Genomic DNA, 27,483 nt, shown 5'->3' with positions numbered 1-27,483 from the left:
AGGAAAAACCTAAGGCGCATAAAGCGATCTGCAGCACAGTAGAAAATAACTTGTTCATTGTTACAGAATTCATTGGAGCAACACAATTATGTTCATGTATGTGAATTACAACACTGAATTGAAATTCTCCTTAGTGACACATTGGCCGGAATTTTATGCCACCCCAGCGAGCCTGGATGGTTGTGGAGGGGGGTGGGGGGGTGGCGTAAAATGGAGTGGGAGGCTCCGGGAGGCCATCCCTACCCGCTCCCACCTTCGCCCCACTTTATGTAGGGCGGGGGAGGGGGGTGCTGAAAGCGGGCCGTCCGCCCCAGGACAATTAAGGCCCTTAAGTTGCCAATTAACGGCCACTAAAGTTGGCATTTTTGAGGATTTATTTTGTTTCCAATTTTCAGTCACCCTATGTGCCCTAGTCGCCATCACTCATGTAGAAATTGACAGTGAATATCAGCACCTGTTTGTTCTTTGGGGGCATCACAGCAGAATCCAGACTTGTTATCACATACTGGAGAGAATAGCTGAATAGCAATTAGGAATGTAACCTGGCCTATTCTCCTTTTCTCCCAACTCTGAAGCCATTGTCCCAACTACCACCCCCTTACAGCACAGAAATCACAACTGGGGCCTGGTAGGTATTGCTGCTCATTGGACAAGCTTGTTAGTTCATCAGGGCGTCCCAGATGTATTACTTCTAATTGCTTTGTGTATGATCAAATAAATAACACAGCCAAACAAACACCTTTTCTAAGCATAACAAATAAAGTTAATAGTGCTTTGAAGAAAGAATTTCATAATTAACACATGCACACATTATGCTTTCAGAGCTAATGTTTGTGGAAGACAGTGCTGTTCTGGATGGACTGTGAGCCCTGGTACAAACAGATGTATAAAACGTAAGTATAATATTAAAGAAAAATTTGAACTTTCTTATAATCTTGGTTATTTTCATTTAATTAAATAGTGGAAGTTAATGCTGTTGAAATGATTAAATATTTATGGTGATTTTAATTGTCCCTTTTCACATTGGCTACCAAAATCAAGGAAATTATTATTACTGAAAATAAATGTTAAATAGTAGCACAGGTGAACAGCAAAAAGGTGGTTAAGCAGCATGTTGAATATTTAATTTTATGATCAATTGACTTCAATTATACACCATGAATACTTGCTGCAACTACATATCATCTTTCTGTAACCTGAACGAAGAGGACTGAGAAAATATCTGTAGTTCCCACTGCTTATAGTGGGTGCATTGATGTAATGCAATTTGCCTGCTGTGAACAGTCGATGGTGTGAACTGGAAATTTAAAACCAGTACTTTTTTATGCTAGTTGTCAGAATAACAGTGGTTTTGGTAGAATACCTTGGTCACTGCTTTATCTTAATTTATATACTGTGATGCAAAAGAATACTCAGTTTTCAAAGCGGAATCCAGTGCGAAAGCATCTAGGCCTGACGATGGAGATCCCAAAGCTGGCGGGCAATGCGGCAGGGGACAATAAGAAGTCACGCATCATTCCCTGTCACCTGCAGCGCACCATCAACAACAATGGGATGCTCAACCAGCAACCTTATTGCCCTGGTTGTGGAAGCCAGGTCCCACCATGACAGTCTCCTCCTCTGGGTATTCCCTCAGGGTATCATCCTCCAGCATAAATTTGTAGAGGTTGCATTGCCCCCGGAACTCCTTATTTTGAGGTTTTAGTGCCTGGATCACCCCGGGAGCAGCTGCCCATCCCCAGATGGATTTGGAGTGCAAAGCTAGCTCCCCAAAATCAAATTGCCTTTGTTCACAAGTACATAAAGCACAAAACAAAGCTTAGTTACAAAGTAGCAACAATATGGATCCAAAAGAAATTTTGAACAGTTATAGCTTGGCAATGCTGCCATCACATGTGGAACTGCATCTACAGTGATTCTTCTTAACAACAGATTCAGGAACAAAGAAAACAAACATCTATTTTCTGTACTCCTGACCAAGAAATCCAGCCCCACAGGTGGCGGCAAGTTGCTTTTTGATAAGGTTCAAACAGTTGATGGACGTTGCTTGAAGTGTCCTAAATAGTGCGCTTAATAATATTTTAAAAGTTGCCTTTGTAATTGATGCCAAGGTATTGGCAAATGGTTTGCACCATTTGCCTTGACATGGGCAGCTGTCCTTGTTAAGTGTGAACAGTGTAAGTGGTTGGGACTGTAATTAAACAAATTAACTTTTAACTATAATTTAATAGAAGAAAGGAAGAAGAGCATGTATAAAGCACCTTTCATGTCCTCAGCTTGTACCAAAGCATTTACAGCCAATGAAGTAAACTGTTGTAATGTTGGAAACATGGCAGTCAATTTGTGCATAGCAAGGTCCCACAAACAGTAATGTAATAATGACCAGATAATCTGTTTTATTGATGTTGTTTGAGGGATAAATGTTGGCCAAGGCATTGAGCAGAACTCATTGGAGGTATGAGACACTTGCATAACTTGTTTCTTCCTGTGTAGACACTGTGGAATTTGTACAGAAAATTTAACTGCACAAAAAGAAATCGACATATCATTTAAAAAAAGTGTTTTCCATTGAAACGGCCACAGAGCATTGTCACAACATAGTAGTAATGTGATAGCAGTATTGCCAGATTATAACTGCTGAAGATGAAATTTACTTTTGGATCCATATTGTTGATACTTTGTAACAAAGCTTTGTCTTGTGCTTTACTGAATTTGTGAACAAAAGTAATTAGATTGAGTGGCATGCTATTGATTTATTTCTTAAGTGTTGGTACAGTTCTGGCTCAAGTGAATGTCACTCTTGGTTAAGGGTCTTCAGTAAATTACTTTTCACTGTCTCAATTCAGTTTACACAATTTATGCCAAATTTCCCTGTTTAGAAAAAAGTTAAAAGAATAATGTTCAGAAATATTTATAAAGGTTGTGGTTGCAGAAATTTTGCTTGAGTGATTTTATTGCTGAGCAAAGGCATTTTAAGTGAGGGTAGCTAACGCCAGGACCACTTTCAGACCTCCCAGTGTTCTCCTACATTCCACAAAAGGTTTTAATGTAATGCTTAACTATTGCAATATACGAGTTGAGCTCTTGTGGTATTACATATGGAGTCAAGATTAACTGTCTTCCTCATTTGAAGTAGGGATAGAAGGTAGCGGACAATTGGACCAGGTAGCACAGAAGCAATTCCATCCCTAAATTAAAGTCATACATTCAAGCATTCTTTGTTCACAATACTTTGATTCTATATGACTTATAACTAGGAAAGCTTAGAGCAAATTTGGAAGCAGAGACGTATAGTTGGTTGAAGTATCATTAGAGACACTGACAACTTATTTGTTTGTTTGGTGGACACTAGAATTTGTACAGAAAAGAATCAGCACACAAAAACTAATCTGTATGTAATTGTGAAAAAAAAAGTTTTCTATTGAAATGAGCACAGAAAATTGCAGCAACATGAGGCTGAATTTGCACCATGGAGGCGGGGAACAGAGCCGGGTCTTTTCCTGGGTCAGAAACCCGCCTGCAGTGGATTAAAGTTCAAATTTTCAAGTGGGTGAGCCCTTAATTGATCTGGAGGCAGGTTTCTTGTCCACTTAGAGCCCCCAATGGAGGTGGGTCAGGTCAAATGTGAGACTCATTTAGACACCCCACGGCAGCCATCAATGAATGAGGTTGCTGGTTGTCTTGAGGGAGAGATCTGTGGTTTGTGTCAATCCCTTCACCAAAGGGAAGTGAGATGTCACAGGGGAGCCAGACGCCTGGCACCCAGGGCAGGGAAGACCCTCTCTTCATCGATGCAGACCTGGATCTAATGCTGCATATAGGAGGGAGAGGAGAGAGGTCCTGTTCCCGGAGGGTGGCTGGAGGAGACCAACTCATCATGCAGCAGGGCACCTCTCTTTACAGCATAATTTCTGCCTCCTTTTCCCCTCCTTTCTCACCTCTTGCTCCTGTTCTTCCCCCTATGAGCTGTCTCTTATGAGGGATGGGCAACAAATGCTGGCCTTACCAGTGACACCCACATCCCATGAAACGAATAAGAAAAAAATGTCTCCTTCCAGGGTCTCATCATCCTCAAGGTCCACACCACTCTGGAGGGTCATGTTACGGGGAGCGCATCACAGCACCACAATGATTGAGACCCTTGCAGGAGGATTTTGGAGGGCACCACCCGACCAGTTCAGGCACCGGAATGGCATCTTCAGAAGCACAATGACCTGCTCAAAGAGCAGGTGGAATTGGTTGTATTGCCTGTGTGCCTCTGTCTGGAGCTCCCGTAGAGGGGTCAGTAGTCATCTCTTCAAGGGATTTCCTTTGTCCCCTCATATCCATCCATGCACTTTAGGGATTGGAGTCAATATCTGATGCAGCAGTACTAGCGGAGGATGAAGGAGTCATGGCAGCTGCCAGGAAAACGAGCGCTCACATGAAGGAAGTGCTTGTTGTGATCATAGACCAGTTGAACTTTGAGTGAGTGGAAGCCCTTCCTGTTAATGGATCACATTGGCTGGTCACTGGGTGCCTTGATGGCCACATGGTTGCAATCGATGATACCCTGCACCTAGAGGAATCTAACGATGGAGGCAGAACTTAATGCCCTCTGCCTCTGCAAGGCTGTGTCCATTATCAAATAAATGTGCTGTTCAGCTCTGGCAAAGAGGGCATCATTGGTTACCAAGATCCTTAGCTGATCCTTGGAAGGAGCCAGAAGCAAAGAAGTTCAAGGCCACAGTGACCTTGACAGTTACTGGTAGGGCCTAGTGACCAGTGCAGGGAGGTGCAAGGTCTTCAGCGACGAAAGCACAGATGTCAGTGACCATCTGCCTGGAGAGTCGCAGTCTCTTGCGGCACTGGTTCTTGGTTATTTACTGGTAGCTGGTAGCTCAATCTTCAGCAGTAGATCCTATGTTGATGGTATGGCCTACATTGCCTTCTTGCCCTTCTTTCCTCTCCTGTGCCCTCCTGATATCCAGGGATGTGACCTTTCTGAGGATGACGTTGTCCCCCATCACCACTGGGCCCAAAATCTGACAGTCGTGCCCCCAGTGCCAACTGCAGTCTTCCTTTTAGAGAGGTAGCCATCCTGTTGTGGTTGGCAACCTTGCCCCTTGCACTTCTGCTCCCACAATGCCATAAGGGTGACGACCCTATTTGATGTCCGAGTGTGGAATGCCCACTCTCCCTGTCACCTGCGCAGTGCCAAGGGCATCTGCTCACCAAATTCAGATTCCTCCTTTGATTCACTGACCCTCTTATGGGGCCGGGGTGATGCCCTGGGGCAACCTTGACTGGCTCCCCACTATGTACCCCCCTACCCTCAGCTATTCAGAGCTGACAGCTTCTAAAACCTTTAATTATTACACCCTCCTCCTTCAACAAGCGTTTAATGAGCTTTTTAACTAGTTTAAATGCCCTCAGTTGGTAGGAGAGAGGGATTCCTGTCCTAGCCTTTTTGCTGGCACCTTGAAGTTGACATACCGCCCAGCGCCGGTATTTTTGCGACCCTGAAAATTTAGCCCATGGTGTTAATGTGTTGCCACTACTGTTAGTTTTGTAGCAGTGCTGAAGCTGAAAATTACTTATAGATCTAGCAGGCGTACATCAGTTTAATTTAATCTTCTCTGCAGCACAGACTGATGAGCTGGGAGATACGAGAGTGACATACACCACTGCTATCACTTGGTGGATGTATGTAATTACAATGCAACATGTTTGACAGAGGCAGTTTCCACTATAAATATGGAAGTCAGAATTTATAATTAGAAAAGTTGACATAAAAAGGAAGTAAACCTTTGTATATAGGAAGTGGATGCAGATACATATTGCCAATTTTTTTGAAATCATTAATTCATGGGATGTGGGTTCTGCTGGCAAGGCCAGCATTTATTGCCCATTCCTAATTGTCCTTGAGAAGGGTCTGGTGAGTTGCCTTCTTCAACTGCTGCAGTCCCTGTGGTGAAGGTACTCCCACAATGCTGTTAAAAAGGAAGTTTCTGGATTTTGATCCAGCAATGATGAAGCTACAGTGATACATTTCCAAGTCAGGATTGCGTGTGACTTGGAGGGAAACCTGCAGGTGGTGGTGTTCCCATGCATCTGCTTCCCTTGTTCTTCAAGGTGGTAGATGTCGCAGCGAAGGTGCCTTGGTGAGTTGCTGCAGTGCATCTTGTTACTGGTACACATGCCAGCCACACTGCACTGGTGGTGGAAAGAAGGAATGTTTAAGGTGGTAGATGGGCTGCCGATCAAGTGGGCTGCTTTGTGCTGGATCGTGTTGAGCTTCTTGAATGTTGTTGGAGCTGCAGTCATCGAGACAAGTGGGGAGTATTCCACCACATTGCTAACTTGTGCCTTGTAGGTGGTGGAAAGGTTTTGGGAAGTTAGAAGGTCAGTCAGTTGCCCCAGAGTACCCAGCTTCTGATCTGCTCTTGTAGCCACAATATTTTTGTCTCTGGTCTAGTTAAATTTCTGGTTAATGATGGCCCCCAGGACAATTTTCCCTGTAAAAGTTTGTTGTTGTTAACACCCATTTGTTTTCAATGGGTGGCACCTTTTAAAATTTTTTTGCTTGGTCGCGCACATGTGCCGTCTAGCCTAGATCAAGGCTGGAACATTACCTCCCAGGCTGCTGTGCGACCGCACGGCTTTAAAGCAGGAACATTGTCCCCAGGTATTGATGGTGGGGGATTCGATGATGGTAATATCATTGAATGTCAAGGGGAGGTGGTTGAACTCTCTTGTTGGAGATAGCCATTGCCTGGCACTTGTGTGGCGTGAATGTTACTTGCTACTTATCAGCCTAAACCTGAATCCTGTCCATGTCTTGCTGTATGTGGGTGTGGCCTGCTTCATTATTTGAGGTGGTGCAAATGGAACTGAAATTTATTTATATATTTATATATTTAGAGATACAGCACTGAAACAGACCCTTCAGCCCACAGAGTCTGTGCCGACCATCAACCACCCATTTATACTAATCCTACATTAATCCCATATTCCTACCACATCCCCACACCACCTACCTATACTAGGGGCAATTTGGAATGGCCAATTTACCTATCAACCTGCAAGTCTTTGGCTGTGGGATGGGAGGAAACCAGAGCACCCGGCAAAAACCCAAGCACCCGGCGAAAACCCACATGGTCACAGGGAGAACTTGCAAACTCCGCACAGGCAGTACCCAGAATTGAACCCGGGTCGCTGGAGCTGTGAGGCTGTGGTGCTAACCACTGCGCCACTGTGCTGCCCTTGTGCAATCATTAGTGAATATCACCACTTCTGACCTTATAATGGAGGGAAGGTCATTGATGAAGCATTGAGAATTGTTGGGCCAAGGACACTGCACTGATGAACTCCTGCAGCAATATCCTGGGGCTGATATGATTGGCCTGCAATAACCACAACCACCTTCGTACAAAAGCAAAATATTGCGGATGCTGAAAATCTGAAACCAGAAGATGTGGGAAATACTCAGCAGGTCTGGCAGCATCGGTGGAGAGAGAAACAGAGTTGACTGGCTGGAATTTCCTGGCCCCATGGTAAAGGAGTAGGAGTTGGGGGGTGCGGGTGGAGGGGCAGGAAAATAGAGGGGAGACGAGTGGTGATGACTCCCAGATACATTCCTGCTGCTGGAGCGTTTTTCCAGTGTTGGGCTGATAACAGGATCGGCTGCCCGCTCCACAGAGGTGTGCAGCCAATTAGGGTGATAAAGGTCCCAACTTTGTTTGTGCTATATATGTCTCCAGCCAGTGGAATGTCTTTCCACAATTCCCATCGATTTTAATTTTACTAGGGCTGCTTGATGCTATACTAAGTTAAATGCTGCCTTGATGTCAAGGGCACTTCACCTCCTGAATTCAGCTCTTTTGCCCATGTTTAGACCAAGGCTGCCATAAGGTCTGGAGTGGTCTTGGCGCAACCCAAAATGAGCATCGCTGAGCAGGATATTGATGAGTACCTGCTGCTTGATGGTACTGTTGACAACCTCTTCCATCCCTTAGCTAGTGATTGATAATAGGCTGATAGGGCGATAATTGGCCAGATTAGTGTTGTCCAACACAGAAGAAGGCCATTCAGTTTGTCATGTTCGTGCCGGCTCTCTGCAAGAGCAACTCACCTAATCCCACTCCTCGTAGCCCTGCAAATTTTTTCTCTTCAGATAATTATCCAGTTCTTTTTTTAAGGCTTCAATTGAATCTGCCTCCACCGTACTCTCAGGCAGTTGTTACGACCAAGGCATGAGGAATGCACTGTCTTTCTCTAGTTCCACTTCTCCACGGTTCACAACATATAATTAAATGTTTACCCAGTTACCGATAAGGCCAATTATATACTCTATTTTTATTTCAGAATAAAATACACCAACCAGGTTTCTTTAATAAACAACAAGATTATTAATTTATTATAAAACAAGACTTATTCAAGATGCAAAGCATTATCACACACATTGAAATATGAAAGTTCCTTTTTAAAATTAGCCACACACACACACACACACACACACCGGATAAAGAAAAAATAAGTTTTCTCTGCAGAGATCTTTTTACAAAAAAGACAAAAAATACTTTGGTCAAAGACTTGTTAATTCTTGAAGGAAAAGGAGAAGACGTGAAATGATATCAGTTGTCCCTTTATCTGGCTTCCCAAATACAAGTAGAAGGCTGTCACTGGGATCTTTTTGGAGCAGTTCTCTTCAGGTGACATCGAGGTTAGTCTTGCAGGCTTTCCAGGAGAAATGCGGCATCAGACATTTCAGCTATCACACACAGGATTTTGCAGGGTTTCTCAGAGAGGTGAAGAAAAGATGTGCAGGGTGTTTCTCTTAGCAGGCTACCAAACCAACTGAATCAAAACAGTATTCAAAATGAAACCAACTCTTGATCACCATAAATCTAGACATGTTCCTTCTCCGTAAACAACTCCCCCTAGTCACCAAGGCTTCTGTTGTTTATTTAGCTTAAGACATGTGACATCCAGTAAATGTTATTTTTAAACAGAAAGCTCAAGTCCTTCCAATGACCTTTTCCAAAAAAAAGTCCAGCATCTATGGATTCACCCCAGTCCCAAATGAATCAATTTCCACAATCTTCAACCACAAGTCCTCAAAAGAACATTAAAAAATAGAAGCGCTTTCATAACACAGTGCATTCCAGATCCTAACCATTTGCTGCATAAAAAAGATTTTCCTCATGTTGCCGTTGCTTCTTTTGTCAATCACCTTAAAACGGTATCCTCTGGTTCTGGATCTTTCTCCCTGTCTGCTCTGTCCAGACTCATTGTTTTGAGCACCTGTCCTCTTAATCATCTCTTTTCCAAGAAGAACAGACCCAGCTTCTACAACCTATTCACGTAACTGAAGTTTCTCATTGCTGGAACCATTCTTGTGAATCTTTTCTGCACTGTCTCTAATGCCTTAACATCCTTCCAAAATGTGGTGCCCAGTTAAGACAGAGATGAGAATTTTTTTCTCTCAGAGGGTCGTGAGTCTTTGGAACTCTGTTCCTCAAAGGGCAGTGGAAGCAGAGTCTTTAAATATTTTTAAGGCAAAGGTAGATCGATTCTTGATAAGCCAGTGGGTGTAGGGTTATCGGGGGTAGGCAGGAATGTGGAGTCAAGGTTACAATCAAATCAGCCATGATATTATTGAATGGCGAGCAGGCTCGAGAGGCCAAGTGGCCTACTCCTGCTCTTAATTCATATGTTCGTAATACTGGACACAATATTTCAATTGAGGCTGGAACAGCGTTTTGTCCAGGTTTATCATAACTTCCTTGTTTTGTACTCTTTGCCCCTATTTATAAAGCCCAGGATCCTATATGCTTTATTAACCATTTTCACAACCTGCCCTACAACCTTCAATGATTTGTGCACATAAACCCCCATTCCCTCTGCCCCTACACCCACTTTAGAATTGTACCCTTTAATTTATATTGCCCTTCCTCATTCTTCCTATAAAATTAATCACAACACTTTTCTGCATTAAATTTGAATTGCCAGTTGTCTGCCCATTCCACCAGCCTGTCTATGTCCTCTTGAAGTCTATCACTGTCCTCAGTTCTCAATACTTCCAAGTTTTGTGTCATCCGCAAATTTTGAGATTGTGTCCTGTACACCGAAGTCTAGGTGATTAATATATATCAAGAAAAGCAGGGGTCCCGACACCGACCCCTGGGGAACCCCACTATATTCGTTCCTCCAGTCCGAAAAACAACAGTTCACAACTACTCTCTGGTTCATGTCAATCAACCAATTTCATATCCATGCTGCTTCTGTCCTTTTTATTCCATGGGCTCTAACTTTGCTGACAAGCCTGTTACGTGGCACTTTATCAAATACATTTTGGAAGTCCATGTACACCATATCAACTGTGTTACACTCATCAACCAATGCTCTCTGTCATCAAAAAACTCAAGCAAGTTAGTTAACCATAATTTGCCCTCAACAAATTCGTGCTGGCTTTCCTTAATGAATCTACATTTGTCCAAAAGACTATTCATTTTTCCCTGAATTATCATTTCTAAAAGCTTTCCCACCACCGAGGTTAAATTGACTGACCTGAAGTTGCTGGGCTCGTCCTTACACCCTTTTTTGAACAAGAGTGTAACATTTGCAGTTCTCCAGTCCTCTGGCACCAAACCCGTACCTAAGCATAATTCAAAGATTATGGACACTCCCTCTGCAGTTTCCACCCTTACATCTTTTAGTATCCTTCGCTGCATCTCATCTGGTCCTGGTGACTTATCAACTTTAAGTACAGCCAGCCTATCTAATACCTCCTCTTTTATCAATCTTTAGTCCATCCAGTGTCACAACTACTTCCTCTTTCACCATGACTTGGGCAGCATCTTCTTCCTTGGTAAAGACAGATGTAAAGTACTCATTTAGTATGTCAGCCATGTCCCCTGCCTCCATTTTCCGTACATCAATCCCTATTTATGAATTGGGAGCAGGGGTAGGCCACTCAACCCCTTGAGCCTGCTCCACCATTCAATAAGTTCACGGCTGAACTCATTACATCACAATTCCACCTACTCCCGATAACCTTCCACCCCCTTGCTTATCAAGAATCTATCTACCTCTGCCTTAAAAATATCCAAAGACTCTGCTTCCACTGCCTTTTGAGGAAGATAATTCCAAAGCCTCATGACCGTCTGAGAGAAAAAATTTCTCCTCATCTTTGTCTTAAATGGACGACCCCTTACTTTTAAACAGTGACCCCTAGTTTGAGATTCTCCCACACGGGGAAACATCCTTTCCACATCCACCCTGTCAAGACCTCTCAGGATCTTATATGTTTCAATCAAGTCGCCTCGTACTCGTCTAAATTCCAGCGGATACATGCCTAGCCTATCCAATCTTTCCTCATAAGATAGCCCACCCATTTCAAGTATTCGTCTAGTAAACCTTCTCTGTACTGCCTCCAACGCATTTACATACTTCCTTAAATAAGGAGACAGTACTGTACACAGTATTCCAGATGTGGTCTCACCAATGCCCTGTATAGCTGAAGCATAACCTCCCTACTTTTGTATTCAATTCCCCTCGCGATAAAAAATAACATTCTGTTAGCCTTCCTTATTACGTGCTGTACCTGCATACTAATCTTTTGCGATTCATGCACTAGGACACCCCCAGATCCCTCTGCATCTCAGAGCTCTGCAATCTCTCATCATTTAGATAATATGCTTTTTTATTCTTCCTGTCAAAGTGGACAATTTCCCACTTTCCCACGTTATACTCCATTTAAGTCCCTAATCAGCTCCACTCTTCCTTTAACCACAATTTCACAATTTATGTACCTGTAGAAGACTTTTAGATTCCCTTTTATGTCAGCTGCGTGTCTCTTCTCATTTGCTCTTTGCTTCTGTTTATTTTTTCACTTCCCCTCTGACCTTTCTATATTCAGCGTGGTTCTCAATTGTATTAAAAGCAGAAAGTGCTGGAAATATTCAGCAGGTCTGGCAGCATCTGTGGAGAGAGAAACTTTGGAATATAGGAGCAGGTGTAGACCATTCAACCCATCGAGCTTGCTCCGCCATTCAATATGATCATGGCTGATCATCCACTTCAATGCCTTTTTCCCATACTATCCCCATATCCCTTTATGTCATTGGTATTTAGAAATCTGTCAAACTCTCCTTTAAATATACTCAATGATTGAGCTTCCACAGCCCTCTGGGGTAGCGAATTCCAAAGATTCACAACCCTCTGAGTAAAGACATTTCTCCTCATCTCTGTCCTAAGTGGCTTCCCTCTTATTTTGAAATTGTGTCCCCTGGTTCTAGACTCCCCAAGCAGGGGAAACATCTTACCTGCATCTACCCTGTAAGTATTTTGTAGGTTTCAATGAGTTCACCTCTCATTCTTCAAAACTCGAAGAGAATACAGGCTCAGTTTCCCCAATCTCTCTCCAAAGGACAATCCTGCCATCCGGAACAAGTCTGGTGAACCTTAGTTGCAATTCCTCTATGGCAATCATATCCTTCCTAAGGTATGGGGACCAAAACTGCACACAGTGCTCCAGGTGCACTCTACCCAAGGTTCTATACAATTGAAGCAAGACTTCACTATTCCTGTACTCAAAACCTCTTGCGATAAAGGCAAACATACCATTAGCCTTCTTAATTACTTGCTGCACCTGCATGTTAGCTTTCAGTGACTTATTGACGAGGACACCCAGGTCCCTTTGTATATCTACACTTTCTAATTTCTTACCATTTAAGAAATACTCTGCACATCTATTCCTCCTACCAAAATGGATAACCTCACATTTTTCCACATTATATTCCATCTGCCACATTCTTGGCCACTCACTAAGTCTCTCCAAATCCCCTTGAAGCCGCATTGCATCTTCCTTGCAACACACATTCCCACCTAGTTTTGTGTCATCTGCGGTGCCCCACTAGTCACAGCCTGCCAGGTTCGTCAAACATGATTACCCATTCATAAATCCATGTTGCCTATGCCCAATCAGATCATTATTATCCAAGTGTCCATTTATCACATCCTTTAGAATAGATTCTAACATTTTCCCTACTCCTGATATAAGGCTAACAGGTCTGTAGTTCCCTGTTTTCTCTCTCCCTCCCTCCCTTCTTAAAGAGTGGGATGTTATTTGCTACCTTCCAATCTGCAGGAACCATTCCATAATCTATAGAACTTTGGAAGATGATCACCAATGCATCCACTATCCCCATAGCTACCTCTTTCAACACTTTGCGATGTAGAATATCAGGTGCCGGGGGCATTATCAACCTTCAACCCCATTAATTTCTCCAATACAACCTTCTTACTAATACTAATTTCTTTCAATTCTTCATTCTCCCTAGTCCCTTGGAACTCTAATTCTGGGAGATTTCATGCATCTTCCTCAGTGAAGACAGACACACAGTAATCATTTAGCTTCTCTGCCATTTCTCTATTCCTCATTATAAATTCTCCTGACTCTGCCTGTAATGGACCCACTTTGTCTTAGCCAAATGTTTCCTTTTTCTGTACCTATAGAAGCTTTTACAGTCTGTTTATATGTTTTTTGCTAGTTTACATTCATATTCTATGCTTCCTTTCTTTATCAGTTTTTTGGTCCTCCTTTGCTGTATTCTTAAAAACCTCCCTATCCTCAGGTTTACTACTATTTCTGGCAACCTTATCGGCTTTTTCTTTAATCTTATACAATCCTTAACTTCCTTTGTTAGCCACGTTTGACTGCCTTTTCTTTTGGGTTTTTGTGCCTTGAAGGAATGTATAGTTGCACTAAACTAAGCAGAGTTAACTTTTCTGTGACCTTTCATCCGAACCGGCAAAGGTTAGAAAGGGAATAGGTTTTAAGCAAGTGAAGTGAGGTTTGGGGGGTGCGTGAGTGGGAAGAGAACAAAGGGGATGGTGTGTGATAGGGCAGAGGGCAGGAGAGATTAACTGACAAGGAGGTCATGGGGCAAAGGCAAAGGGTGAAAGACAAAGCATTAGTGCAGAGAGAATGTTAATGACAGAATGATGAACAGCACATGGTTAAAAAAAACCAAAATAATAATAAAATAATAATAAAAAAAGAGCCAGTCATGCTCTGAAATTATTGAACTCAGTGTTCAGTCCGGAAGGCTGTAGAGTGCCTGATCGGAAAATGAGATGCTGTTCCTTGAACTTAAATTGATGTTCACTGCAACACTGCAGCAGGCCAAGGACAGATGTGTGGGCTTTGGAACTGGGGTGTGTGTTGAAATGGCAAGCAACTGGAAGCTCTGGGTAATGCTTGTGGACTGAGCGGAGGTGTTCCGCAAAGTGATCACCTAACCTGCGTTTGGTCTGCCTAATGTAGAGATAACCACATTGTGAGCAGCGAATTCAGTATACTAAATTGAAATGATCATCCTCCGCCATTTCCAGCACCTCCAGCGAGACACCACCACCAAACGCATCTTCCCCTCCCCTCCCCTGTCAGCATTCCGAAGGGATCGTTCCCTCCGCGACACCCTGGTCTACTCCTCCATTATGCCGACACCTCATTCCCTTCCCACGGCAATTTCCCATGCAATCGCAGGAGGTGTAATACTTGCCCTTTTATCTCCTTTCTCCTCACCATCCAAGGCCCCAAACACTCCTTTCAGGTGAAGCAGCTATTTATTTGTATGTCTTTCAATTGACACTGTTCTGTGCAACCGAAAACGTAAGTCCAGAAGGCTGTGTTGCCTACCTGGTGCCAGGGTTCGGGACATCTGCTCAGGTCTGGACAGGAGCTTGCAGTGGGAGGGGGAGGATCCAGTTGTTGTAGTCCATGTAGGTACCAACTACATAGGTAGGACTAGGAAACAGGTTCTGCTTAGACAGTATGAGGAACTAGGCACCAAATTGAAGACCAGAACCTCAAGTGTAATCATGTCTGGATTATTACCTGAGCTGCATGCCAATTGGCAGAGGGCAGATAAGATTAGTGAAATGAATACGTGGCTCAAAGACTGGTGTGGGAGAAGTGGGTTTTGGGTCATGGGGCACTGGCACCAGTACTGGGGAAGTGTGACGGTCTGCACCTGAACCGTGCTGGGCCCCCAGTGTTCCAGCAAACCTAGGGAAATACGGAGAGCTTTAGAGTAAATAAGGCGGGAGAGGGATCAATAAAAACAAAAACAAAATACTGTGGATGCTGGAAATCTGAAATAAAAACAAGAAATGCTGGAAATACTCAGCAGGTCTGGCAGCATTTGTGGAGAGAGAAGCAGAGTAAGGGAAAGAAGTCACTAGTGGGAGTGGTCTACAGGCCCCCTAACAGTAACCACATTGTAAGATTTGGCATACAAGAAGAAATATTGGGTGCTTGTGATAAAGGGATAGCAATAATCATGGGTATAATCTGGAAAAATGAGATTGGCAATAGTAGCCTGGATGAGGAGTTCATAGAATGTTTTCGAGATAGTTTCTTAGAGCAGCACATTCTGGAACCAACCAGTGAGCAGGCTATATTAGACTTGGTATAATGTAATAGAACATATAGAACATAGAGCATAGAACAGTACAGCACAGTACAGGCCCTTCGGCCCACGATGTTGTGCCGAACATTTAACCTACTCTAATATCAAACTAACTACCTACCCTTCATTCTACTATCATCCATCTACCTATCCAAGAGTCGCTTAAATGCCCCTAATGTATCTGCTTCTACTACCACCGCTGGCAGCGCATTCCATGCACCCACCACTCTCTGTGTAAAGAACCTACCTCTGACATCTCCCTGAAACCTTCCTCCAATCACCTTAAAATGATGCCCCCTGGTGATAGCCCTTTCTGCCCTGGGAAAAAGTCTCTGACTATCCACTCTATCTATTCCTCTCATCATCTTGTACCCCTCTATCAAGTCACCTCTCATCCTTCTTCGCTCCAATGAGAAAAGCCCTAGCTCCCTCAATCTTTCTTCGTAGGACATGCCCTCCAGTTCAGGCAGCATCCTGGTAAATCTCCTCTGCACCCTCTCTAAAGCTTCCACATCCTTCCTATAATGAGGCGACCAGAACTGAACACAATATTCCAAGTGTGGTCTAACCAGGGCCTTATACAGCTGCAGCATAACCTCGCGGCTCTTAAACTCATTTCCCCTGTTAATGAAAGCCAACACACCATATGCCTTCTTAACAACCCTATCAACTTGGGTGGCAACTTTGAGTGATCTATGGACATGGACCCCAAGATCCCTCTGTTCCTCCACACTACCAGGAATCCTGTCTTTAAGCCTGTATTCTGCATTCAAATTCGACCTTCCAAAATGAATCACTTCACACTTTTCCAGGTTGAACTCCATCTGTCACTTCTCAGCCCAGCTCTGCATCCTGTCAATGTCCCGTTGCAACCTACAACAGCCCTCCACACTATCCACAACTCCAGCAACCTTCGTGTCATCGGCAAACTTGCTAACCCAGCCTTCCACATCCTCATCCAAGTCATTTATAAAAATCACAAAGAGCAGAGGTCCCAGAACAGATCCTTGTGGAACACCTGGTCACCGAGCTCCATGCTGAATACTTTCCATCTACTACCACCCTCTGACTTCTATGGGCCAGCCAATTTTGTATCCAGACAGCCAGCTTTTCCTGAATCCCATGCCTCCTTACTTTCTGAATGAGCCTACCATGGGGAACCTTATCAAACGCCTTGCTAAAATCCATATACGCCACATCCACTGCTCTTCCTTCATCAATGTGTTTTATCACATCTTCAAAGAATTCAATAAGGTTTGTGAGGCATGACCTGCCCCTCACAAAGCCATGCTGACTGTCTCTAATCAAACCATGCCTTTCCAAATAATCATAAATCCTGTCTCTCAGAATCCTCTCCAATAATTTGCCCACTACCGACGTAAGACTGACTGGTCTATAATTCCCAGGGTTATCCCTATTCCCTTTCTTGAACAAGGGAACAACATTTGCCACCCTCCAATCATCCGGTACTACTCCAGTGGACAGTGAGGACGCAAAGATCATCGCCAAAGGCGCCGCAATCTCTTCCCTCGCTTCCCGTAATATCCTTGGGTATATCCCGTCTGGCCCCGGGGACTTAGCTGTCCTCATATCATTAAAAAATTCCAGCACATCCTCCCTCTTAACCTCAACCTGTTGGCGCATATCAGCCTGTTCCACGCTGTCCTCACAAACGACCAGGTCCCTCTCACTAGTGAATACTGAAGCAAAGTATTCATTTAGGACCTCCCCTACCTCCTCCGACTCCAGGCACAAGTTCCCTCCACTATCCCTGATCGGCCCTACCCTCACTCTGGCCATCCTCTTGTTCCTCACATAAGTGTAGAACGCCTTGGGATTTTCCTTAATCCTACCCGCCAAGACTTTTTCATGTCCCCTTCTAGCTTTCCTAAGTCCATTCTTCAGTTCCTTCCTGGCTACTTTGTAACCCTCTGGAGCCCTTGCCAAGCACCAAGTCCAACATAGTCTCTCCTCTAGTCGGCCTATCTACATATTGAGTCAGGAAACCTTTCTGGACACACCTGACAAAAACTGCTCCATCCAAACTATTTGCACTAAGGAGGTTCCAATCAATATTAGGGAAGTTGAAGTCACCCATGACAACAACCCTGTTACTTCTGCACCTTTCCAAAATCTGCCTCCCAATCTGTTCCTCCATGTCTCTGTTGCTATTGGGGGGTCAAAAGAAAACTCCCAACAAAGTGACTGCCCCTTTTCTGTTTCTGACTTCCACCCATAATGACTCAGTAGACAAACCCTCCTCGACGACCTCCCTTTCTGCAGCTGTGATACTATCCCTGATTAACAGTGCCACTCCCCCACCTCTTTTACCTCCCTCCCTATTCCTTTTGAAACATCTAAACCCCGGAACATCCAACATCCATTCCTGCCCCTGAGATATCCACGTCTCCGTAATGGCCACAACATCGTAGCTCCAAGTACTGATCTATGCTCTAAGTTCATCACCCTTATTCCTGATACTTCTTGCGTTAAAATAGACACACTTCAACCCATCATACTGGCTGCAACTTTGCCCTGTCAACTGACTAACCTTCCTCACAGACTCTCTGCACTCTGTATCTGCCTGTTCAACAGCTACCCCATCCACTGATCCGTGGCTCCGGTTCCCATCCCCCTGCCAAACTAGTTTAAACAGGATTAATTGGTAACTTCAGAGTAAAGGTACATCAAGGTAGCAGCAACCACAATATGATTGAATTTTACATCCAGTTTGAAAGAGAGAAGAGTGGGTCGAAGACTAATATTTTAAACTTAAATAAGGGCAACTATGTGGGCATGAAAGCTGAGCTAGGCCAGGAGGAAGATTAATATAGAAGCAGTGGCAGACATTTAAGGGGATATTTCAGAATACACAGGATAAGTATCAAGAACAATTCTAAGGGGAGGACCCACCATCCGTGCTTAACTAAAGAAGGTAAGGAATATATCAAACTTAAGCAAAAAGCACGTAATTGTGCAAAGATGAGTGGCAGGTCAGAATATAAAGAAAGGCAGCGAATGACTAAAAGGTGAATCCGGAGAAAGAAATTAGAGTATTAGAGGAAGCTAGCTAGAAGTGTAAAAATGGATAGCAAGAGTTTCTACAGGTATTTAAAAGGTCAAGGAGTAAGTAAATTGAGTGTTGGTCCTCTAGAGAATAAGAATGGGGAGTTAATAGTAGATAAAAGAAATGGTAGATGAAATGAACAAATATTTTGCTTCTGTCTTCACTATGGAGGATACAAAATCATTCCAGTAATGGCTGCAATTCAGAAGGTGAAAGGAAAAGAGGAACTTGGTGAAATTACAATCAGCAGTGAAGTGGTACTGAGCAAACTGATGGAGCTATGGGCTGACAAGTCCCCGGGTCCTGATGGGCTTCATCCTAGGGTCTTAAAAGAGGTAGCTAATAAGGTAGAATCATAGAAAGTTTACGGCACATCGTGTCTGTGCTGGCCGATAAATGATCCACCCAGTCTAATCCCACCTTCCGGCATTTAGTCCATCGCCCCGATTATGGCACTTGAGGTGCATATCCAGAATCCTTTTGAAGAAGTTGAGGGTTTCTGCCTCAACTACCCTTTCAGGTAGTGGGTTCCAGACCCCACCACCCTCTGGGTGAAAAATATTTTCCTTATCTCCCCTCTAATCTTTCTACCAATCACTTTAAATCTATGCCCCCCTAGTCACTGACCTCTCTGCTAAGGTAAATAGGCCCTTCACCTCGACTCTATCCAGGCCCCTCACAATTTTGTACATTTCAATCAGATCTCCCCTCAACCTTCTCTGTTCCAAGGAGAACAACCCCAGCCTATCCAATCATTCCTCAAAGCTGCATTTTTCCAGTCCTGGCAACATCCTCGTAAATCTCCTCTGTACCCTCTCTAGTGCAATTACATACTTCCTGTAATGAGGTGACTAGAACTGCACATGGTACTCAAGTTGTGACCTAACCAATGATTTATACAGTTCCAGTATAACATAGAACATTACAGCGCAGTACAGGCCCTTCGGCCCTCGATGTTGCGCCGACCTATGAAACCATCTGACCTACACTATTCCATTTTCATCCATATGTCTATCCAATGACCACTTAAATGCCCTTAAAGTTGGCGAGTCTACTACTGTTGCAGGCAGGGCATTCCACGCCCCTACTACTCTCTGAGTAAAGAAACTACCTCTGACATCTGTCCTATATCTATCACCCCTCAACTTAAAGCTATGTCTCCTCGTGTTTGCCATCACCATCCGAGGAAAAAGACTCTCACTATCCACCCTATCTAACCCTCTGATTATCTTATATGTCTCTATTAAGTCACTTCTCCTCCTCCTTCTCTCCAACGAAAACAACCTCAAGTCCCTCAGCCTTTCCTCGTAAGACCTTCCCTCCATACCAGGCAACATCCTAGTAAATCTCCTTTGCACCCTTTCCAAAGCTTCCACATCCTTCCTATAATGCGGTGACCAGAACTGCACGCAATACTCCAGGTGCGGCCGCACCAGAGTTTTGTACAGCTGCAGCATGACCTCGTGGCTCCGAAACTCGATTCCCCTACTAATAAGAGCTAACACACCATATGCCTACTTAACAGCCCTATTAACCTGGGTGGCAACTTTCAGGGATTTATGTACCTGGACACCAAGATCTCTCTGCTCATCGACACTGCCAAGAATCTTCCCATTAGCCCAGTACTCTGCATTCCTGTTACTCCTTCCAAAGTGAATCACCTCACACTTTTCCGCATTAAACTCCATTTGCCATCTCTCAGCCCAGCTCTGCAGCCTATCTATGTCCCTCTGTAACCTACAACATCCTTCGGCATTATCCACAACTCCTCCGACCTTCGTGTCATCCGCAAATTTACTAACCCACCCTTCTACACCCTCATCCAGGTCATTTATAAAAATGACAAACAGCAGTGGCCCCAAAACAGATCCTTGCGGTACACCACTAGTAACTAAACTCCAGGATGAACATTTGCCATCAACCACCACCCTCTGTCTTCTTTCAGCGAGCCAATTTCTGATCCAAAGCACTAAATCACCTTCAATCCCATACTTCCATATTTTCTGCAATAGCCTACCATGGGGAACCTTATCAAACGCCTTACTGAAATCCATATACACCACATCCGCGGCTTTACCCTCATCCACCTGTTTGGTCACCTTCTCAAAAAACTCAATAAGGTTTGTGAGGCATGACCTCCCCTTCACAAAACCGTGCTGACTATCGCTAATGAACTTATTCTTTTCAAGATGATTATAAATCCTATCTCTTATAACCTTTTCCAACATTTTACCCACAACCGAAGTAAGGCTCACAGGTCTATAATTACCAGGGCTGTCTCTACTCCCCTTCTTGAACAAGGGGACAACATTTGCTATCCTCCAGTCTTCCGGCACTATTCCTGTCGACAATGACGACATAAAGATCAAGGTCAAAGGCTCTGCAATCTCCTCCCTGGCTTCCCAGAGAATCCTAGGATAAATCCCATCTGGCCCAGGGGACTTATCTATTTTCACACTTTCCAAAATTGCTAACGTCTCCTCCTTGTGAACCTCAATCCCATCTAGCCTAGTAGTCTGTATCTCAGTATTCTCCTCGACAACATTTTCTTTCTCTACTGTAAATACTGACGAAAAATATTCATTTAACGCTTCCCCTATCTCCTCTGATTCCACACACAACTTCCCACTACTATCCTTGATTGGCCCTAATCTAACTCTAGTCATTCTTTTATTCCTGATATACCTATAGAAAGCCTTAGGGTTTTCCTTGATCCTATCCGCCAATGACTTCTCGTGTCCTCTCCTCGCTCTTCTTAGCTCTCCCTTTAGATCCTTCCTGGCTAGCTTGTAACTCTCAAGTGCCCTAACTGAGCCTTCACGTCTCATCCTAACATAAGCCTTCTTCTTCCTCTTGACAAGCACTTCAATTTCTTTAGTAAACCATGGCTCCCTCGCTCGACAACTTCCTCCCTGCCTGACAGGTACATACTTATCAAGGACACGCAGTAGCTGCTCCCTGAATAAGCTCCACATTTCGATTGTGCCCATCCCCTGCAGTTTCCTTCCCCATCCTACGCATCCTAAATCTTGCCAAATCGCATCATAATTTCCTTTCCCCCAGCTATAATTCTTGCCCTGCGGTATATACCTGTCCCTGCCCATCGCTATGGTAAACCTAACCGAATTGTGATCACTATCACCAAAGTGCTCACCTACATCTAAATCTAACACCTGGCCGGGTTCATTACCCAGTACCAAATCCAATGTGGCATCGCCCCTGGTTGGCCTGGCTACATACTGTGTCAGAAAACCCTCCTGCACACACTGGACAAAAACTGACCCATCTAAAGTACTCGAACTATAGTATTTCCAGTCAATATTTGGAAAGTTAAAGTCCCCCATAACAACTACCCTGTTACTCTCGCTCCTGTCGACAATCATCTTAGCTATCCTTTCCTCTACATCTCTGGAACTATTCGGAGGTCTATAGAAAACTCCCAACAGGGTGACCTCTCCTCTCCTGTTTCTAACCTCGGCCCATACTACCTCAGTAGACGAGTCCTCAAACGTCCTTTCTGCCGCTGTAATACTCTCCTTGATTAACAATGCCACACCCCCCCCTCTTTTACCATCTTCTCTGTTCTTACTGAAACATCTAAATCCCGGAACCTGCAACATCCATTCCTGTCCCTGCTCTACCCATGTCTCCGAAATGGCCACAACATCGAGATCCCAGGTACCAACCCATGCTGCAAGCTCACCCACCTTATTCCGGATGCTCCTGGCGTTGAAGTAGACACACTTTAAACCAAGTTCTTGCTTGCCAGTGCCCTCTTGCGTCCTTGTAACCTTATCCCTGACCTCACTACTCTCAACATCCTGTACACTGGAACTACAATTTAGGTTCCCATCCCCCTGCTGAATTAGTTTAAACCCCCCCGAAGAGCACTAGCAAATCTCCCCCCCAGGATATTGGTACCCCTCTGGTTCAGGTGAAGACCATCCTGTTTGTAGAGGTCCCACCTACCCCAGAAAGAGCCCCAATTATCCAGGAAACCAAAACCCTCCCTCCTACACCATCCCTGCAGCCATGTGTTCAATTCCTCGCTTCGCTAGCACGTGGCACGGGCAACAACCCAGAGATAACAACTCTGTTTGTTCTTGCTCTAAGCTTCCACCCTAGCTCCCTGAATTTCTGCCTTAAATCCCCATCTCTCTTCCTACCTATGTCATTGGTGCCTATGTGGACCACGACTTGGGGCTGCTCCCCCTCCCCCTTAAGGATCCCAAAAACACGATCCGAGACATCACGAACCCTGGCACCTGGGAGGCAACACACCAACCGTGAGTCTCTCTCGTTCCCACAGAACCTCCTATCTGTTCCCCTAACTATGGAGTCCCCAATGACTAATGCTCTGCTCCTCTTCCCCCTTCCCTTCTGAGCAACAGGGACAGACTGTGTGCCAGAGACCTGTACCCCATTGCTTACCCCTGGTAAGTCGTCCCCCCCAACAGTATCCAAAACGGTATACCTGTTGTTGAGGGAAACGGCCACAGGGGATCCCTGCACTGCCTGCTGGTTCCCTCTCCTTCCCCTGACGGTAACCCATCTACCTACTTCTTTTACCTGAGGTGTGACTACCTCCCTATAACTCCTCTCAATAACCCCCTCCGCCTCCCAAATGATCCGAAGTTCATCCAGCTCCAGCTCCAGTTCCCTAACTCGGTTCTCGAGGAGCCTCCCTGTTCTTATATTCTATACCTTGTCTCATAAAGGAAAGGATTCCATATGCCTTCTTAACCACTTTATCGACCTGTCCTGCTACCTTCAGGGATCTGTGGACATTCACTCCAAGATCCCTCACTTCCTCTACACATCTCAGTATCTTCCCATTAATCTTGTATTCCTTTGCCTTGTTTGACCTCCCCAAATGCATCACCTCAGACTTCTCTGGGTTGAATTCCATTTGCCACTTTTCTGCCATCTGACCAGTCCATCAATATCTTCCCGCAGTCTGCAGCTATCCTCCTCGCTATCTACCACACGTCCAATCTTTGTGTCATCTGCAAACTTCTTGATCATGCTCCCTTTATTTACGTCCCAATTGTTAATATATACCACAAAAAGCAGGGGACCCAGTACTGAGCCCTGCGGACCACCACTGGAAACAGTCGTCCAGTCACAAAAACACCCATCAACAATTACCCTTTGTTTCCTGCCACTGAGCCAATTTTGTATCCACCTTGCTGTATTTCCCTGGATCCCATGGGATTTTATGTTTTTAACCAGTGCCAGGTGGGACCTTGTCAAAAGCCTTGCTAAAATCCTGGTGATTTATCAACTTTCTTGGATGCTAATCCCATGTAGACCACATCAATTGCACTACCCTCATCTATCTTCCTTGTTACTTCTTCAAAAAATTCGATCAAGTTGTCAGACAAGATCTTCCCTTAACAAATCCATGCTGATTGTCCTTGATTAATCTGTGCCTAAGTGACAGTTTATCTTGCTTCTCAGAATTAATTCCAATAATTTTCCCACTACTGAGGTTAGACCGACTGGCCTGTAATTATTCGGTCTATCCCTCGCTCACTTTTTAAACAGAGGTACAACGTTAGCAGACGTCCAATCCTTCGGCACCACACCTGCATCCAGTGAGGACTGTAAAATGATGGTCAGACCTTCCGTTATTCCTCTCTTGCTTCTTTTAACAGCCTGGGGTACATTTCATCTGGTCCTGGTGATTTATCAACTTTCATGGATGCTAATCCCATTAATACTTCCTCGCTCCCTATGTTTATCACTTCACACCCCTCCTCCTTAACTAGAATTGTGAAGACAAATGCAAAGTATTCATTAAGAACAATACCAACATCTTCCACCCCTACACATAGGTTACCTTTTTGGTCTTTTATGGGCCCTACTCTTTCCTTAGTTAACCTCTTCATGTATTGATAAAACATCTTTGGATTCACCTTGATTTGCTTGCCAATATTCTTTCATGCTGTCTCTTAGCTTTCCTAATTTCCTATTTGATTTCACCCCTCCATTTTCGATACTGCTCTCGGCTTTCTCTAGTATTGAGTTCTCGGTATCGGACATAAGCTTTCCTTTTCTGCCTTACCTTACCCTGTAAGCTCCTTGACATCCATGGGGCTCTAGATTTGGCCATCCCATCTTTTTTCTTTGTGGGAACATGTTTATTCTGAACCCCTTGAATCTCCCTTTTGAATGCCTCCCACTGCTTTGACACTAATTTACCAGGTGAGAAAGAGGTCTAGGGGTTCGCTTTCAGCCTTCACCTGGTCTCACTGTAACAGGGTTTTGTTTTTTAAACACACTGTGTTTTGAGCTCCCTCTTGGTGAATCCTTGTTCACCGCCTTCCAATTATAAGGCAAAGAAATGAACACAAACAGGCTTTCTTAGGCTTAAAGAAGGAAAGTGAAATTTATTAAATCTTAAAGTTAAACTCTAATTCGGTTAATGCCTACGGATACATGCCGTGTCCCACGCTAGCTTGCATATGCGATACCAGGACCATGGGTCACAGTCTCAGGAAAAGGCGTAAGCCATTTAGGACTGAGATGAGGAGAGATTTCTTCACCCAGAGAGTGGTGAACCTGTGGAATTTTCTACCACGGAAAGCAGTTGAGGCCAAATCATTAAATATATTCAAGAAAGAGTTAGATATAGTTCTTAGGGCTAATGGAATCAAGGGATACGGGGAGAAAGCGGGAACAGGTTACTGAGTTTGGATGATCAGCCGTGATCGTATTGAATGGTGGAACAGGCTCGAAGGGCCGAATGGCCTACTCCTGCTTCTATGTTTCTATGATACGCTCATGCAAATAGAGACAGAAAAGAGCAGAAGAAAAATAAAGTGAAAAAGTTTGAGGCTATCTCTGAGGAGGGGTTTTTGTTACTGTGGTTTGAGCTCACTGTAGTCCTTGATTGAAGATATGGTCTTGCTTTTCATTGGGGCCCAGTATTCTTCTTAAACCTTGTTCACTGTAGGAGACTTTTCTTTCTTAGGGTTCATGTGTCTTCAGTGGGTCTTCAGTTCCATGAGAAAGAGATGGAAGCAGACAGGAGAGGCTGCGGCAAGCCAGGCGCGAGAGGTCTTTTCAGTCCAGGAGCAAAAAGCTTTCTGAGTTCAAATTCTCTGTGGCAAGTTTTGAAAAAAAAACCTGCAACAGTCAGTTAGTCAAGTGAATGAGCAGGTCTGACCATGTCTCTTTGTGTATTCGGCCATCTTAGCAGTCAACCTGGAATGCTAGCCCCTACACCTTCAACATCTGGTAATCAAAACTCCATTGTGGATTGAATGTATCAGTGAATTGTCCTTTGTCCCTTTTAAGCACTGTCTGTAAATATGCAAATGTCTTTCCAGTCAAGAGTCTGGCATTGCTTTCTTTTAAAAAGCAAGTTCTTTCTTTACTCCAGTAACAGTTTAAAAATCAATATTCATTTGGCAAAATTAATGTGCCTGATTTTTGGCAGGTGGGGGTCCACATGACAACCCTCAAGTAGCTGTTTCCAGTCCACTTTCACTAAATCACTCCTCAATTTAGTAACATTGACCCTTCCCCAATTGAGAACTCTAACTCCTGTTCGATCCTTCTCCTTTTCCATAATTATGTTAAAACTGACTGAATTATGATCACTATCACCAAAATGCTCTCCCACTTCCACTCCTTCCACCTGCCCATCTTCATTTCCTAAACTAAGTCTAAAACTGCACCCTTTCTTGTTGGGCTTGCTACATACTGACCAAAAAAGCTCTCCTGAATGCATGTCAAGAATTCTGCTCCCTCAATTCCTTTCACACTAAAACTATCCCAGTTAATATTGGAGTGGTTAAAATCCCATACTATTACTGCCCTATTGTTCTTGCACTTCTCAGAGACCTACTCTTCTATCTCCCTCTGACTGTTTGGGAGGTCTATAGTACACTCCCAGCAGGTTGATCGCAATTTTTTTGTTCCTTAGCTCAACCCATATGGCCTCATTTTATGCACCTTCCAACATATCATCCCTCAACACAGCTGTAGTTGTTTCCTTGACCAAAATTGCCACTCCCCTCTGCTTTCTTATCTCCCCTCCCTATCGCCTCTGAAAACCCTGTAACCAGGAATATTGATCTGCCATTCCTCTCACTCCTTAAGCCATGTTTCTGTAATAGCTATGATATCATACTGCCACATGTCTATCTGTGCTCTCAGCTCATCTGCTTTATTTGCTATACTCCTTGCATTGAAATAGATACCCTTGAGCACTGCCAAACTCTTTTTTTATTTTCTCATCTTTGTTTCCCCTGTCTTCGAGATGCATCCATTAATTTTCTGCCTTCCATCTTCATTTCTGATTTTGTCCCAACTGGGTCTACCCTCAGGTCCCCATCCCCCTGCCAAAGGAGTTTAAACCCTCCCCAACGTCCCACAAGGAACTCAGTCCTGGCTCTGTTCAGGTGCAAACCGTCCAGCCTGTACAGGTCCCATCTCCCTCAGAGCTGGTCCCAAGAATCTAAAACCCTCCCTCCTGCACCATCTTTCGAGCCACACATTCATCTGTCTTATCCTTCTATTCCAGTACTCACTTGCGTGTGGGACTGGGAGTAATCCGGCGATTACTACTTTTGGGGTCCTACTTGCTAATTTCTTACCTAGCTCCCTAAATTCTGACTGCAGGACCACATCCCACTTTCTACCTATGTCGTTCGTTCCGATGTGGACCATGATTGCTGGCTGTTTACCTTCATGATGCTCTGCAGCCTCTCAGTGACATCCTTGACCCTGGCAGCAGGGAGGCAACACACCATCCTGGATTCATGCCTGCAGCCACAGAAACGCCTGTCTGTTCCCCTGACTATTGAATCACCTATCACTATGGCTCTTCCAGTCTTCCGTGTATCCAACCCTTGGCAGCTAAGCCACCCGTGGTTCCATGGACTTGGCTCTGGCTGCACTTCCCAGCTGAACTATCATCAGTATTCAAAACTGAATACCTGTTGGATA

General features: G+C 44.2%; 1 protein-coding gene across 4 annotated transcripts in view; it reads left to right on the top strand.

Moving 5' to 3' along the window:
* Window positions 1-27,483, top strand: part of LOC137373618 (latent-transforming growth factor beta-binding protein 2-like) — a 773,188-nt gene that overhangs the window by 41,258 nt on the left and 704,447 nt on the right. For all 4 annotated transcript variants that reach the window (XM_068038663.1, XM_068038661.1, XM_068038660.1 and 1 more), the window contains exon 2: window positions 823-893. In XM_068038663.1, the coding sequence (XP_067894764.1) occupies window positions 823-893 (71 nt within the window). The remainder of the gene's footprint in view (window positions 1-822; window positions 894-27,483) is intronic.

This window comes from Heterodontus francisci, chromosome 9 (genome assembly GCF_036365525.1).
Source record: "Heterodontus francisci isolate sHetFra1 chromosome 9, sHetFra1.hap1, whole genome shotgun sequence".
Taxonomy (NCBI): Eukaryota; Metazoa; Chordata; class Chondrichthyes; order Heterodontiformes; family Heterodontidae; genus Heterodontus; species Heterodontus francisci.
This window is presented reverse-complemented; position numbering and strand designations above follow the sequence as displayed.